Source organism: Armigeres subalbatus, chromosome 2, assembly GCF_024139115.2.
Source record: "Armigeres subalbatus isolate Guangzhou_Male chromosome 2, GZ_Asu_2, whole genome shotgun sequence".
Lineage (NCBI taxonomy): Eukaryota > Metazoa > Arthropoda > Insecta > Diptera > Culicidae > Armigeres > Armigeres subalbatus.
The window spans coordinates 434,774,408-434,789,575 of NC_085140.1; the positions used below are offsets into that span (position 1 = coordinate 434,774,408).

At 39.4% G+C, this 15,168-nt stretch overlaps 1 protein-coding gene across 3 annotated transcripts in view; it reads right to left on the reverse strand.

Annotated features, from left to right (window-relative positions):
- Positions 1-15,168, reverse strand: part of LOC134213593 (transcription factor hamlet) — a 329,303-nt gene that overhangs the window by 119,077 nt on the left and 195,058 nt on the right. The window contains exon 1 of one of the 3 annotated variants that reach the window (XM_062692796.1): positions 6,346-7,227. The exons of the other annotated variants lie outside the window; for them this stretch is intronic. Coding sequence (XP_062548780.1) covers positions 6,346-6,373 — 28 coding nt within the window. The 5' untranslated portion in view covers positions 6,374-7,227. Of the gene's footprint in view, positions 1-6,345; positions 7,228-15,168 lie in introns of those variants that run through there. 3 annotated transcript variants of the gene reach the window in all.

Sequence of the window (15,168 nt, forward strand, 5' to 3'; positions counted from 1 at the left end):
TGTAGTAATTTTTCAAACCCGAACCCATCGGGTACGGGTTCGACTCGACCGTATCTACCGCCCGTTATAAGGCGAAAGGAAATGCTAATGTTTTCTTTCGAAGAACACGTCTTCCTGGTATAAGGCGAAGGGAAGGGTAACGCCTTCTTTAAATGGATACTTCTGCCCGGTAAAAGGCGAAAGGAGTTGATAATGCCTTCTTTAAAAGTAGTAAATAGATATAAGGCGAAGGGAGGGGTAACGCCTTCTTTAAATGGATGCATCTGCGAAAGGAGTTGGTAATGCCTTCTTTAAAAGAATGCGTCTGCCCGGTATAAGGCGAAAGGAGTTGATAATGTCTTCTTTAAATGGATGCATCTACCCGGTATAAGGCGAAAGGAGTTGGTAATGCCTTCTTTAAATGAACGCGTCTGCCCGGTATAAGGCGAAAGGAGTTGATAATGCCTTTTTTAAAGAATGCATCTGCCCGGTATAAGGCGAAGACAGGATACATCTGCTCGGTATAAGGCGAAAGGAGTTGATAAGGCCTTCTCTAAAAGAATGCGTCTGTCCGGTATAAGGCGAAGGGATGGGTAACGTCTTCTTTAAACGGATGCATCTGCCCGGTATAAGGCGAAAGGAGTTGATAATGCCTTTTTTAGATGAACGCGTCTGCCCGGTATAATGCGAAAGGAGGGGTAACGTCTTCTTTAAATGGATGTATCTGCCCGGTATACTGCCCATGATCGCATATTTGTAACACTCGCATTTTTGTTCATTTTGTAAAAAGCCTGTGAATCGTTAAGGAATCTTGTAATGCAAAAGACGAGCCAATTCTAGAACCGCGAAAAACGTGCGATCGTTTCCATCGCATCGCTTACGTTCGCAAATCGATTGCAACGATGTAAAGCTCGGCTCGATTCGGCTCGAATTACGAATCGATCGTTGCGAACAATGACGAGCATATGCTGGTCTTGGCAAAAGTCACTCCAGGAACCTTCTATTAGGTTCTATATTAACAGTTTGTAAACTAAGCATTCTTGAGGCCTGGATCGCCCTATAAATAAGGTCCGTCCAGCCAGAATAAATCGGTTCAGTTTTGGTCTTCGGACCAAGTGTTAACCCGATCTTTAAATGTGACTAGTGATTATCACACCATCCTTCGTCCTCGTGGTGCCAAGAAGATCAACCCAACAAGTGGAACAGCAGGACCATTACAATCTTAATTTACTGCATCAAATCCCACAACAGGTAAATAGGCTTTACTATCTTGCTTATCTGTGGTAAGCTGAAAATGATTGAGTTTGTGGGAAGGATTGACAAACGATTTACAAAATCAACCAAAATGCAAATGTTACAAATATGCGATCATGGGCAGTATAAGGGGCAATTGAAATTTTGAAATTCTAAATATTCTTCTAAATATTCTGGGAGACGTTCCTTAGCCGTGCGGGAAGATACGTGACTGCAAAGCAAGCCTATGCTGAAGGATAGTCTCGTTAATCTCGTGTTAAACGAATGCAAAACAAAATGGTAACTTGGCTTAGAGACCTCGCAGGTAATAATGTCGGAATGCTGAATGAACAAAGGCTATTATTATTAATATTCCGCGAAATGGTACATTCCGCGAAATGGTACATTCCGCCAAAAGTCATTCGGCGAAAAGGTACAAACCGCCAAATGTCGTACGGCTAAAAGTTACAAATCGCAAATGTTATTCTGCGAAATGTTCAACTGCGAAAATGAATTCCACGAAATAGTTTTCGGCGAAATGTTATACAATCGTATACAATTGTAGTAGTATATAATAGGGTAAACGGCCAGATGGTTGTGGGTGTACCAATAGTTGCGGTCAAGGATGTTAACGATCATTCAGTATTTTGCGTTCGATATTTTAGTAGTTTGTCAATAACACATTCCAGGAGCTGAATTTCAAAATATGTTGTATGGTGGACTTCTAGTGCGAAGATTTTTCTACAACCTTGCCTAATGGTTCGTTATTAGAATTCAACTAATAACGGAGTATGAGCGCTAGTTGCAGTAACTTAAACTAAATGATTGGAATTTTGTTATCATTTAGTCTAAGTTACTAAAACTATAGCTATAACTACGTTACTAGTGAAATTCAAACAACGAAGCATTAGGCAGAGTTGTAGAAAAAACCTTTGCACTAGAAGTCCGCCATACAACATATTTTGAAATTCAGCTCCTGGAATGTGTTATTGACAAACTACTAAAAGATCGAACGCAAATTACTGAATGATCGTTAACATCCTTGGTTGCGGTAGTGCACTTGCACGCAAAAACTGACGATTTAATGCCGCAACCTGCTACGTTGATCGATCCATTGACATATCATAACTCAAAACAACAAATTGCAGACGTAAAATTCGATATAAATCGCTAAATATCATACGATTGAATAGTGTTATGGCGTGCTTAGTTCATCCTATATTAGATTAATTACCCTATTAGTAATACAATAATAGAAGGATTTTATTGTGATAATTTATTACGATGCGAGTAGCGCTGAATAGGTCCCTGGTACTAGTAGTGCATCCACAAATTTTGCTTCTAATTAGCAAGTAGATTCAAACAGTGGCAAAAGTGATAGGAATGGTGATTGAAGTTGAATTGCATAATAATTTATATCATTTCATATCATGCATAAGCCGAAGAAAAAGCCTTCTAATAATTAGCATGCTAAGGATTGCATTTTACTTCAATAGTTTAATTTAATTTTTGTTATTTTGACGATTTTCCGCTTTTACCAAAAGTGTCATTCAACAGACATAAGCAAATATTGATGATCACTTCCTCTAGGGGTCCAAAATCGGACATTTACCCTATATTGATCAATCTCAAACTAATGAGAAAGTACAAATTGCACAAATGTTATCTGTTATCTGATATCTGTTAAGAATAAAAAGTGGACTGAAATACACAAAGTATCGATATAACAACGATTGAATTACTTTTGTTAGGCTGTAGTAAGTCATAATCACAGAAAGCACGCACAAAAGTAGATAAGATAGAATTTAATGCCGGAAAATGACGTTTGTTATGGAAATCCCGCTGACCAATGCGTACATCGTGTGTTCCTTCCCTGCCTTATCGAATGTTGTTGATATTATCAACACTGTTGGACTGTTGGGAATTAGCATGAGAGCAACCAGAGGCTCTGTGAAGTAATGCTTGCATGTTTGGTGTACTTTTTGCATTATTCAGTTTTCAACATAAAAATGTATCTAATGTTTTGTTGTCGAACGCAAGAAGAACACGATTGTCCGAAATTTAAAAAAAAGTTCTTCCGAATATCCTGATATTCCGGATAACGGAAGCAAAATGTTTTTCAAATGCCCACCACTCGAAATACGTATCTGTCAAGATACAATTAACTGGTGGAATTCAATGGGATTGTATAAACTCGTCTTATGACAAGTGAAGACATTCCACTAAAAAGCTCAAAATAATTTTCTTATTTAACAAATGGTTTATTTCAACTTATCCAGATCCTCATTTCCTTACGTACAGTTTAATAAATGGGGAATCACATATCTCGGCATTGAGGTCACTCCTGACGGAATCTAAGTTTCAAAGTGCTCGCGTTTTCGGGGGCACACCACTCGATACATACGGAGGCAGCGCACAACTGTCATTTTTGTTGATTTAGTTTTGCTGCGTGAAAAAATAAAAATGACAGTTGTGTGTTGCTTCCGTATCGAGTGGTGTGCCCCCGAAAACGCGAGCACTTTGGAACTTGGATTCCGTCAGGAGTGACCTTAAGGTGGATCAAAAAACACTTTTTCGATTTTTTTTATGGGTCGCCTTCTTATTCGTTTTTATTAGATGCCCTGAGCGCTCTGGACAAAATTTCAGCTAAATCGATCATCGTTTGGGCAGTGCTAAACTCGTTGGAAGTTTATATGGAAAAATGTATGCAGAAACATCCATAAACAGTGATTTAAAGTTAGACGGCACAATTTACGATGAAGAACTATGATACTCATTCAGTTCATGTAGAATTGAATACAAAATGTGATGCTGAAAACCGCTGTGCAGAGCATCAGGGCATCAAATAGAACCGAATAAGAGGACAGCCAATCAAAAAATTTAGAGAAGTGTTTTACATACTAATTTGAGCTACTTTTCTCGGCATTTTTGGATTTATTTGAGCTTATTCAAATCAATGTGATAATTCCCACAAAAAATCTTTACATGTTAGCAATCTGTCCCATTGCTCTACTTTTGGTAAGTGTGCGCGTTCAGTGAAATGTCAATAACAAATTTAATCAATTGACGATCGTCGCGTTATTCCAAATTGAACGGCACTGAAAATGTCTACTCTTTGAATTACCATTTTTACATTTGTATATCAGAGTCGCATCCCCGCTATTAATTGTTCCTAAGCACACTTTTCGGAAATTTTGCATCAATGATTCTAATTATGGTAGGATATGGTCCACAGTATTGAAAATCAAAGATTCAAATCGCATTTTAAAGTGTGAGCCTCAAAGGTGGCTGAGTATTTATATCGTTATACGGTTAGGAATGTCAGTATCATATTGCGTTAATCTCTAGAGTGAGAGTTAGAATATTCAGTTATGTAGCAAAAATTATTATACTGTGGAAAACGCATCAAAAATCATTTATCCAAGAAGAAGCTACCCTCAATTTTCAAAATATCTGAATGAGTTTCTTCGGGCCTACCCGGGTACAAGCTGCTTCATTATTTTGAATATTTGGGGAGGCAACAATCAAATTTGTGGAAAATTTAAGTTTTTTTTTTCTTTTTTTTTATTCTTTTATTCCAAACAGGCATTCGGTTAAGACACTGTATTTCCTTGTATTTAAGATGGACCGAAGGCGTTATTCAGGCATTGAATCATGAGTCATTTTGCACTTTCATTACCTAGGTAAGATCATGCAGAATCATGTATTACAACTACCCACTAAACTATAATTTACGAAATGAAAGGGTAGCGAAAGGGAAGGATGTAGTGAATATGATTGAAAATTGCAATATTGTAAATAATAATAACTGTTGATGTATGAAAAATCAGTATCAGTTTTTTCAGTTGAATAATATCAAAAATTCAGGGCATGAATCCATCGAGTCTACTGACAGCAAGGTTCTAATTTTCAGCAGCTGAAGAATAAAACCAACTATTTAACATAAATAGCTATGAAAAAGTCTTTCGAAAAAAAAATAACGACCCAAACAAAAGTATATTTTTGTTCTACTTGCATACTCCATTTTTAATAAATATTTGCCTTGTTCCCAAAACACAACCGGCATGAAAAACAAATGAGATTTTCGTTGAATATAAATCACTCGTTTTATTTTGAAGATTTATTTAGAAGTGGGAAAATATTGAGGTTCTACACATATGCGTCATTCACTGATCTCTGCTGTTCCATCATTGGTATTTTTGGGAGCCGTTTCGAAAATAATCAAACATTTCTCCATGAACTAGTGGTTTGTAATTATACCCTATCAAAACAAATACAGTATTATAACGAGAAGCCTCAAACATTGTCTGCGCCGTCCAATATTTAATCCGCGCAAAATAACGCAAAATTCAAGAAAAAGGCAGGAGTTTAGGACTATTTTGGGTAAATGTGTATCAGTGAGAAGCATTCTGATTTGAAAAATAGTTCTTTTTCTCTATGTTAAAACACATTTGAATAATCTGGATGCATATCTCGTTCTTCATTTTCTTTGAAGCTACAGCATCAGATCACTGCTGGCCAAAGCAAAAAAAAATTTCGGGACTTTTTTTGTTTTGGCAACTCCTTTCTTCTTAATTAATCTCGAACCTTCATTTGTGTGACAGCTGTGTAAAGCCCATGACCTGAGAGCTGTTGAAACACAATAAGGCTAAAACCAATCCAGAATAGAATATCGTGGCGCTATATTCACAACACCGTCGGCAAGGCAATCATCAGCACATAAACACTAAATAAAACCAATTATTCCTTGCCTTGAAAATCCATCACGTCGCTGAGCCGAGTGCAATAAATTCAAACTGCTGATAAGAACCGGCTCTCCAGGCCACCTTCAAACTTTAATACACATCTATTTAGTCACAATTAATTAAATCCACCCCATTACGCAAATGATCAGACTCGTGGCCATTTTCATATGATCGCACGCACCTCTCATATTGCCCCCAAAAAGCCTGTCGTCGTCAATCAAATAAGTAGGATAAATACGTCAAAACCCGACACAACTCATAAACTTCCCCACTTCGATCGAATTTCGGAGCACTGTGGGGACCCCCCACAGCTGCTCGTACGTCATTATTCGCGACATTAACTTTATAATCTACAATGATTTGTTTCGGCCACAGTAGCCGCCCCTACCTGGCATCATTAGCTCGATATCAACCATATCAGGGCACGTTGCTGGTTCAGTTCGCCTCGCCGAAAACACCAATTAGAATTCGTACAACTTATTTAGGGTCGCGAGCATTCGGGCCGTGGCAGGAATCGCTCCAAACAACACATTTATATCCTAATTAGAATTATTTATCATTTCTCGCTTCACTTTTCACTGATCACGAACGCCAGCCCGACGCACTGAGTCACGCGGCCAATAAAAAAAAACACTAGCCCTGCCACCGAAATGGAAATCTTAATGAAAAACCATAAAACCACGAATGAAACCGAATAAATCTTAACCAGGCCCAGCTATCGGCCCACTCAAATCTCTCAGGACACTGATGGGTTCTCCACGTACGCCGCTAATCGATTTTCCTCCGCCAGAGGCACAATTTTCGCGCGATGGATGGGTCAATTTGGCGATTTTCCTCGCCAGAGCTTTGCGTGTTGACGAGAAAATTAGCCTTCAAATTGCTTCCTCCCACTCGCCGGGGACCAGACGTCGATTTTAAACCGGTTCGACTGAAAAACTGTTCATTCACCTGACCGGGGGAGTCACGTCACACACTTTCTTCGCACATGCCACCGCACCGCAGTTACGCGTCCGAACACCTCAATTTCTCACTTTTCCTATGCAAATCGATCACAGTCCGACCACACCGGCTTCGCGCGCCACCGTTTGTTAGTGTTTCGCAAGGATTCACGCCTCCACGCTCGCCGATGGAACCCCACCGTAACTGTTTCCGTTCCTGTGGATCCGCGCGCCGTGATCGTGTCCTTTGCCTTTCGTCCTAGTTCCTAGCTGTGTCGTGTGTGCGCGCGCGGTCTCGTTGTCTGTCTGTCGGATGCTAAGAATAGACTAACAAATTCTTCTCATGCAATTATCACACACTCCAGAGGGCCATCACAACAATCACGTCGCCGACGATGTCGACGTCGTCGTCGTCCACAAACACATATCGCACCGCGCCATGCTGCCTCCGGTCGGTGTTGGTTGGCAGGGCTCGCTCTCTCGCTCCCGAAAATAATTCTTAATTCTCCCGCTCAGATTCGAGTCACTCATACCACCGAATGTGTGTAAAGCCGCGGTGGAAAACCCCCTTCTGGTTTTCCAGAATGCAACCACCCGACCCTTGCGAAGAGAGGGAGCGTGCGGAAAGGCTCTGGCGACGACGACACTGCCTGACAGATAAGAAGGATCAAACAGTAAACGGAATCAAAGCTAGGGCTCTGCAAGGGACACCAACACAGTTGTGCAACCATTGGAAACAACGTTGACGTCCGCATGTCTGCCGGTTTGCGATGCTCTCTCGTCGGCTGTATGACCGAGCGAGGATGAGGACGAACAGGAACAAATGGAACATAAACGATCGAGGAATAAATCACGGTGGTAACGGTGGGCTCGTAAGGACAATTTAGGAAAGGAAAGTTAAAGAACTATGTTGGCAGAGAGTGGTGAATGTTATCCTTTTTTTGTGTTCTTTTGAGTGGATCTGCCTTGATGAAGTTATCTTCCGCAGAAAACTAAAGAAAACGTGGATGTGGAGTTCTTGATTTGTTTACAGAACTGCAGATAATTTTTTCATTTAAAATCATGTTTTTTAAACAAATTCAGCTCAAAATTTTGAATCGTGGCTTATAGAACTTCTAATAGATTCTTTGAGACTTAGAAATCTCTTGAAAATCTTCACCAATTACCACCTTCAATATTCATCTCATTACTAAAAACCTTTTGAATACTACCTTGAGTGTATTGATATTTTCCTGAATGATTTGTCTTATTTCACACAAACAACTTCAAATAGTATGCTGGAATGAAAAACTATATTTTTTATGTCTTTATTAGCGAGACTTTCAGCCCAAGGTTGGCTCGTCTCGAAACTATAATTAATATAATAGAAATTCAATGTTTCAAATAGATTTTCATAAGTTCTAAGAGTTTAAAATATTCATCAGGAACAGACGGAATCCTTTCAAAGGATCTAAAATGGTTATAGGAACTCAAAAGTTCTTTGGAAATCTCAATGAAAAATATCGCCAAGACAGAAATTTTAAATTCAACTCAACACTTTCAATTCCATTCAACACTTTGACTTCGGCTGTTATGGGTTGAACAGAACACGATGGTTTTGGTTGGGTCTGCTTGAATATATGTACGTGCAGCCAGAAGGCAGAAAATTGTTCGTCCGAGGACCGAAATGGCCATACGGCCGAAAATCATTTGACTGAAACGGACATATGGCTGAAAATGTCGTTTAGACCAGCGGTTCTCAACCTGGGGTACATGTACCCCTGGGGGTACCTTCGCTGGCCCTAGGGGGTACCCCGGACAAAAATGCGTAATGGCGGATGTATTACAATTTCAATCAAAATTTATTGATAAAGTTTTGATGATTGTGTATTTTCTATTTCAAAAAATTATATTGTACATAATATGTAATGCGATCAATAAATCCCAATTGAATCCTGCCTTCCACAACCAGGGTTAAGATTAGAAGCATCCTTTTACGCCTCTCGGATGCCTTCTTCCAAGCAGCTCGAAGACTTTCTTTCAAGAGGCTCGGAAACCTCCTTTCAAGTGATTGAGCTGCCTTCTTTCAAGAGGTTCGGAAGCCTCATTTCAAGAGGTTCGGAAGCCTCCTTTCAAGTGGTTAGGTTGCCTTCTTTCAAGAGGCTCGGAAGCCCCCTTTCAAGAGGTTCGGAAGCCTCCTTTCAAGAAGTTCGGAAACCTCCTTTCAAGAAGTTCGGAAACTCCTTTCAAGAAGTTCGGAAACCTCCTTTCAAGAAGTTCGGAAGCCTCCTTCCTTTCAAGAGGATCGGAAGCCTCCTTTCAAGAGGTTCGGAAGCCTCCTTTCAAGAGGTTCGGAAGCCTTCAAGAGGCTCAAAAACCTCCTTTCAAGAGGCCTCGACGCCTCTTTCCAAGAGGCTTGGAAGAATCCTTTCAAGAGGCTCGGAAGCCTTTTTTCAAGAGGCTTGGAAGCCTCCTTTCAAGAAGCTCGGAAGTCTCATTTCAAGAAGCTCAAAAGCCTTCTTTTCTAGAGGCTCAAAAGCCTCCTTTTCTAGAGACTCAAAAACCTCCTTTCAAGATGCTCGGAAGCCTTCTTTCAAGAGGCTCGGAAGCCTTCTTTCAAATGGTTAGGTTGCCTTCTTTCAAGAGGTTCGTAAGCCTGCTTTCAAGAGGCTCGGAAGTCTACTTTCAAGTGGTTCAGAAGCCTTCTTTCAAGAGGCTCGGAAGCCTTGCTTCAAGAAGCTCAGATTTCTTCTTTCAATAGGTTTGGAAGCATACTATCAAGAGGCTCAGAAGCGTTATTTCAAGATGCAACTTTTAAGTGGCTCGAAAACCGCCTTCAAAAGGCTCGGAAGCATCTCTATAAGGCTCAGAAGCCTCCTCTCAAGAGGCTCGGAAGCCTCCTTTCAAGAGGCTCGAAAGGCTCCTTTCAAGAGGTTCGGAAGCCCTTTTTCAAGAGACTCGAAAGCCTCTTATCAAGAGGTTCAAAAGCCTCCTTTCAAGAGGCCCCGACGCCTCTTTCCAAGAGGCTTGGAAGGATCCTTCCAAGAGGCTCAAAAGCATGCTTTCAAGGCTTTCAAGGCTCTGAAGCCTTTTTCCAAGAGGATCGGAAGGCTCTTTTCGAGAGGTTCGGAAGCCTCCTTTCAAATGGTTAGGTTGCCTTTTTTCAAGTGGTTCAGAAGCCTTCTTTCAAGAAGGCTCGGAAGCATCGCTTCAAGAAGCTCATTCTTCTTTCAATAGGCTTGGAAGCATACTATCAAGAGGCTCAGAAGCGTTTTTTCAAGATGCAACGGAAGCTTCCTTTTATGTGGCTCGAAAACCGCCTTCAAGAGGCTCGGAAGCCTCTCTATAAAAAAGCTCAGAAGCCTCTAATAAAGAGGCGCGGAAGCTTACTCTGAAGGGACTCAAAAGCTTAAAGGAGCTTCCCTTCAAAAGGGCTCGGAATTATGTTTTCAAGAGGATTGGAAGCCTACTTTCGAGAGGGGGTACCTCAAACCATGCAAAAGTTCGAAGGGGTACCTCTCAAGAAAAAGGTTGAGAACCGCTGGTTTAGACGAAAATGTTATTTTACCAAAATTTCATCTGGTCAAAAAGGTTAATTTACCGAAAATGTTTTTTGGACGAAATAGTCGTTTGGCAGAAAAGGTCATTTGGTCATAAAGCTCTTTGGCCGATAAGGTCATAGGGCGATCATGTTATTTGGTCAAATAATAGTGAATGTAAGAAGTGTGTAGCGATGATAGCTGAGAAGTGAGTAGTAAAAAATAGGAAGTGAGAAATTAAACGACCCACTTCTCATTCCTCGTTTCACAATTCCCACTGTGAAAAGCGAGAAGTGTGAAATATAAAGTTGTTTCGCTTTTCATAGCGAGAAGTGAGAAATGAGACAATCATGCTCGTATGACATGGTCGACAAAACGACGATTTTTTTTATAAATTCTTGGTATTATTTTTCTGTCAGATTTTAATACAAAAGATGTAAGCTTTTTATACAATTCCTAAATAAAAATAATACTAAATTGTAACATTTCAATACAATGACTGTATTTGCACAAACCAAAAATTGTGTACTGATTATGCCAGGTTGTAATGCAAAACTGTATTGAAACCTGCCATAAGCTGGTTGAATGTAGTTTCGGCTTGATAACCGCTTCAGCCAAATGGAACTCGGCTAGATGACCTTCAACCTAACGTGTTTTTCGGACAAGTGATCTTCGACCAAATGGCCGATGGTCCAAACGACCTTCTCCCCTTCAAGCTTCGAGAAGTGAATTGTCTGCTTTCTGCGAGAAGCATATTGTTCAAGCTCCGAAATATATTTTTTTGGAGTTCTGAAACGCACATGGTTCGAGTTCCGAGATTCATATAGTCCGAGTTTCGCAAATTGTAAAAATTACAAGAAGCAAATTTTCCGAATTTATGGGATGCAAAATATACGAACTTTTTAGAGCAAGACGTGAAAAATAAGGAGCGAGACGACATTTACGGTCGACCAGTTCAATCAAATGACATTTTCGGCCATGTTCAACCTATGACGTTTTCAGTCAAATGGCCTTTTTTGTGGAATGACCATTTCGTCTGAATGGCATTTTCGGCCAAATGGCTTTTTTTGTCCATTTTACCAGTTAAGCTAAACGATTTTCGTCTTCGTCCTAAAACTGGTTATTTCGGTCATATAGAATTCGGCTTTCAGCTTAACTTGTTACTCCAAAGTTCTCCTAGTTTCAGAAAACAAATTGTCCGAGTTCCGAGAAGCATTCTCTCTTTCTTCCGATAAGAAATTCTATCCGTTCATAGAAAAAAAAAAGCGCGACCGAGAAGTAATTTTCCAAGTTCATGAAGTGAATTGCCCGATTTCCTAGGAGCGTATTGTCCAATGTCCGTTTGAATTTCGAAATTAATGTAGTCCGTGTTCGAAGAAGCAAATTGTCTGAATTACGAGAAGCAAATATCAGATTGACTAGAAGGATTTTCTCAGCGTGCTGATAAGGAATCCTTCGCGTCCCATGAAGATATTTCTCGAGATTGAATAAGGAATTCTCTACAATGCTATAAGAAATTTTCCAAAGATCCAAGGGGCCAATTGTTCAAGTTCCAAGAAGGATTTTTCTCCACGTTCCGATAGGAAATTTCGCGCTTCGAAAGGAATTATTTGTGGTTCATATACGATTTTCTGCACGTTCCAAAAAATAATTGTTTGAGATCGTAAAAGCCGAGTTCCGAGTTTCCCCATTCCAAAATGTAAATTGTCCGAGCCTCATGCAGCACATTTATCATTAACGGGTTACCTAAACCTAAGTTTTTAACAGAATCAAGCCATATATATTAGACCTCTTCATGTTTTCAAAAAGTATCAAAAATTCAATCTGTCAGCCCAGAATCACAATTGTTATGCTAAAATAAGTCTCCTGTCAAATTTTCAGCTAATTCGGATAAAATTTCGACGTGGCTCAAGTCAATTTAGTGTTTTTGGGCTATTTTCAATTTTGGAGAAAATCTAACAAGAGATATAAACGTCGAAAACTGTCGCAACAGCCTCTATACGGAAGCTTTTGGTGTGTTTTACAAGTCTTGTGAACATTGCGATTCGTTCCGTTCACGTTTTATCCATGTTAAATTGATTTTCAAGCTTTTAAGTGCATAAAAATACTGTTTCCCCCAAAAGTCGTTGTTCTACAAAATTCCTGAATTTATGACAAATGATTGCTAATTTATTATATTATTATTCCTCTTTTTCCCCTGGAAATTTAAGTAATATAATTGCCAATGTGCGATTTACTGTTTAATTCTTAAAAATCAGAAGCTTAACATTTGTCATAAATTTGCACGTTAGGATTTCTACAAACAAGTTGTTCGAACAAAACATAAATCAAATCATATGATATTTGATGCTTACAACAAACGACTTCCAAATTTTGTTAATTTCACCATATGTCTGCATGCTTTTAACATTGAATGCATCGTAGTAACAAGTGAAATCGAAGCTTCTTTGTTTGAACAACTTGTTTGAAGAAATCTCAGCGTGCAAATTTATGACAAATGTTCAGCTTCTGATTTTTAAGAATTTAATGGTAAATCGCACATTGGCAATTATATTACTTAAATTTCCAGGGGAAAAAGAGGAATAATAATATAATAAATTAGCAATCATTTGTCATAAATTCAGGAATTTTGTAGAACAACGACTTTCGGGGGAAACAGTATTTTTATGCACTTAAAAGCTTGAAAATCAATTTAATATGGATAAAACGTGAACGGAACGAATCGCAATGTTCACAAGACTTGTAAAACACACCAAAAGCTTCCGTATAGACGTTGTTGTGATAGTTTTCGACGTTTATATCTCTTGATAGATTTTTTCCAAAATTGAAAATAGCCCAAAAACACTAAATTGACTTGAGCCACGTCGAAATTTTATCCGAATTAGCTGAAAATTTGACAGGAGACTTTTTTTTTGCATAAGAATTGTGATTCTGGGCTGACCGGTTGAATTTTTGATACTTTTTGAAAACATGAAGAGGTCTAATATATATGACATGCTGAAACCGAATCAGTCTGAATTGTGCCAGTCATGACAAGAAGATAAAAATTGCCCAAGTTCCTAGAAGGAATCTCCTCTCGTAAGAGTGAGAGGTTTCACGTGTTCCGGGAAGAAACCCAGATAGCACAGTTTTATCAAATCTGGTTACAGCAACTGCACATATATGATATGTCAACTGAATTAGAACATGTGTGCTACTCAGAAAACTGCCTGAGTTCCGAGTAGTAATTAATCCGATGTTCGTCGCGTTCTGATAAGGAACTATTTGAGCTCTGAGAAGCAAGTTTAGAGCAGGATTGTCAACACGTTCCGATGAGAAATTCGCCGTGTTCCGTGATGCGAATCGATCGAGTTTTGAAAAGAAGTTCTTCGCGTTCTTATACGGAAAGCAAATTATCCAAGTTCCGAAAGCAATTTGTCTGATCTGATGATCTGAAACAAATTGTCAAATTGTCTGATTTTCCGATCCGATCCAAGAGAATGATTTTCTCCGTGTTCCGATGAGAAGTTCTTCGATGGAAATCTCCCCTCTTCGTTAAGGCATAAGATGCAAACGAGTTATGAGAAGAAAATTAACCGTATTATGGAAGCAAATTGTCCGACTTCTCCGCATTTCGGTAAAAAAAATCTCCGTTTTTTAAAGAAACTTTCTTAATTTTCTAAATGTGGTTCACCGCGTTCCGAGAAGCAAATTGACCGAGTTGCGAAAAGCAAATTATCCGTGTCCTGAGAAACGAATTGTTCCGAGTTCCAAGACTCGTAATATATCTTATCTTTGAGAAGCAAATTGTCCGAGATCCGAGAAGCAAATTTTCTTCGTGTTCTGAAAACAAATTGTTGTAAACTTTGAGACAGAAGTATCCGCATTCCGATGAGGAGTTGTCCGTGTTCCGAGAAGCGAATTATCTGAGTTCAAAAAAGATTTTATTCGCGTCCCGATGAAAAATCCTACGCGCTTTAAGAAGCACACTGTCCGAGTCCCGAGAATTGAATAATCTGTGTTCTAAAATCAAATTACTCATGTCTCTTAAGACAAATTGTTCGAGTTCCATAAAGTAAATTGTATGATTTCCGTGATGTCAATAGTCCAAGTTTGAAAAGAGTAATGCCCGAGTGACGAGAAGCGAATTATCTGACTGAATAGCAAATAGTCCTCTTGAATGCTAAGTGAGAAATAAAGAAACGTGTAGATAATGAAGGGCCCTCCTTAGCCGTGCGGTAAGACGCGCGGCTACAAAGCAAGACCATGCTGAGGGTGGCTGGGTTCGATTCCTGGTGCCGGTCTAGGCAATTTTCGGATTGGAAATTGTCTCGACTTCCCTGGGCATAAGAGTATTATCGTGTTAGCCTCATGATATACGAATGCAAAAATGGGAACCTGGCTTAGAAACCTCGCAGTTAATAACTGTGGAAGTGCTTAATGAACACTAAGCTGCGAGGCGGCTCTGTCCCAGTGTGGGGATGTAATGCCAGTAAGAAGAAGAAAAAGAAGATAATGAAGAATAAGAAAAAGATAATGAAAAATAAAACATGAGGAATTAGACAATTATTTTCCACTCCAAATTAGCGTTCGTATGAATTCATTCCCTATTTTCGATTAATTGGTCTTTTCAGCTAAACGGCATTTTCGTCCAAATGACCTAATATTCCGGCCAAACGACATGTTCGGCCAAACTACCTGTTCAGTCAAACGTCTTATTCGGCCAAATAATCAAAAACCAAACGACATGTTCGGCCATATGACCCTTTCGGCCAT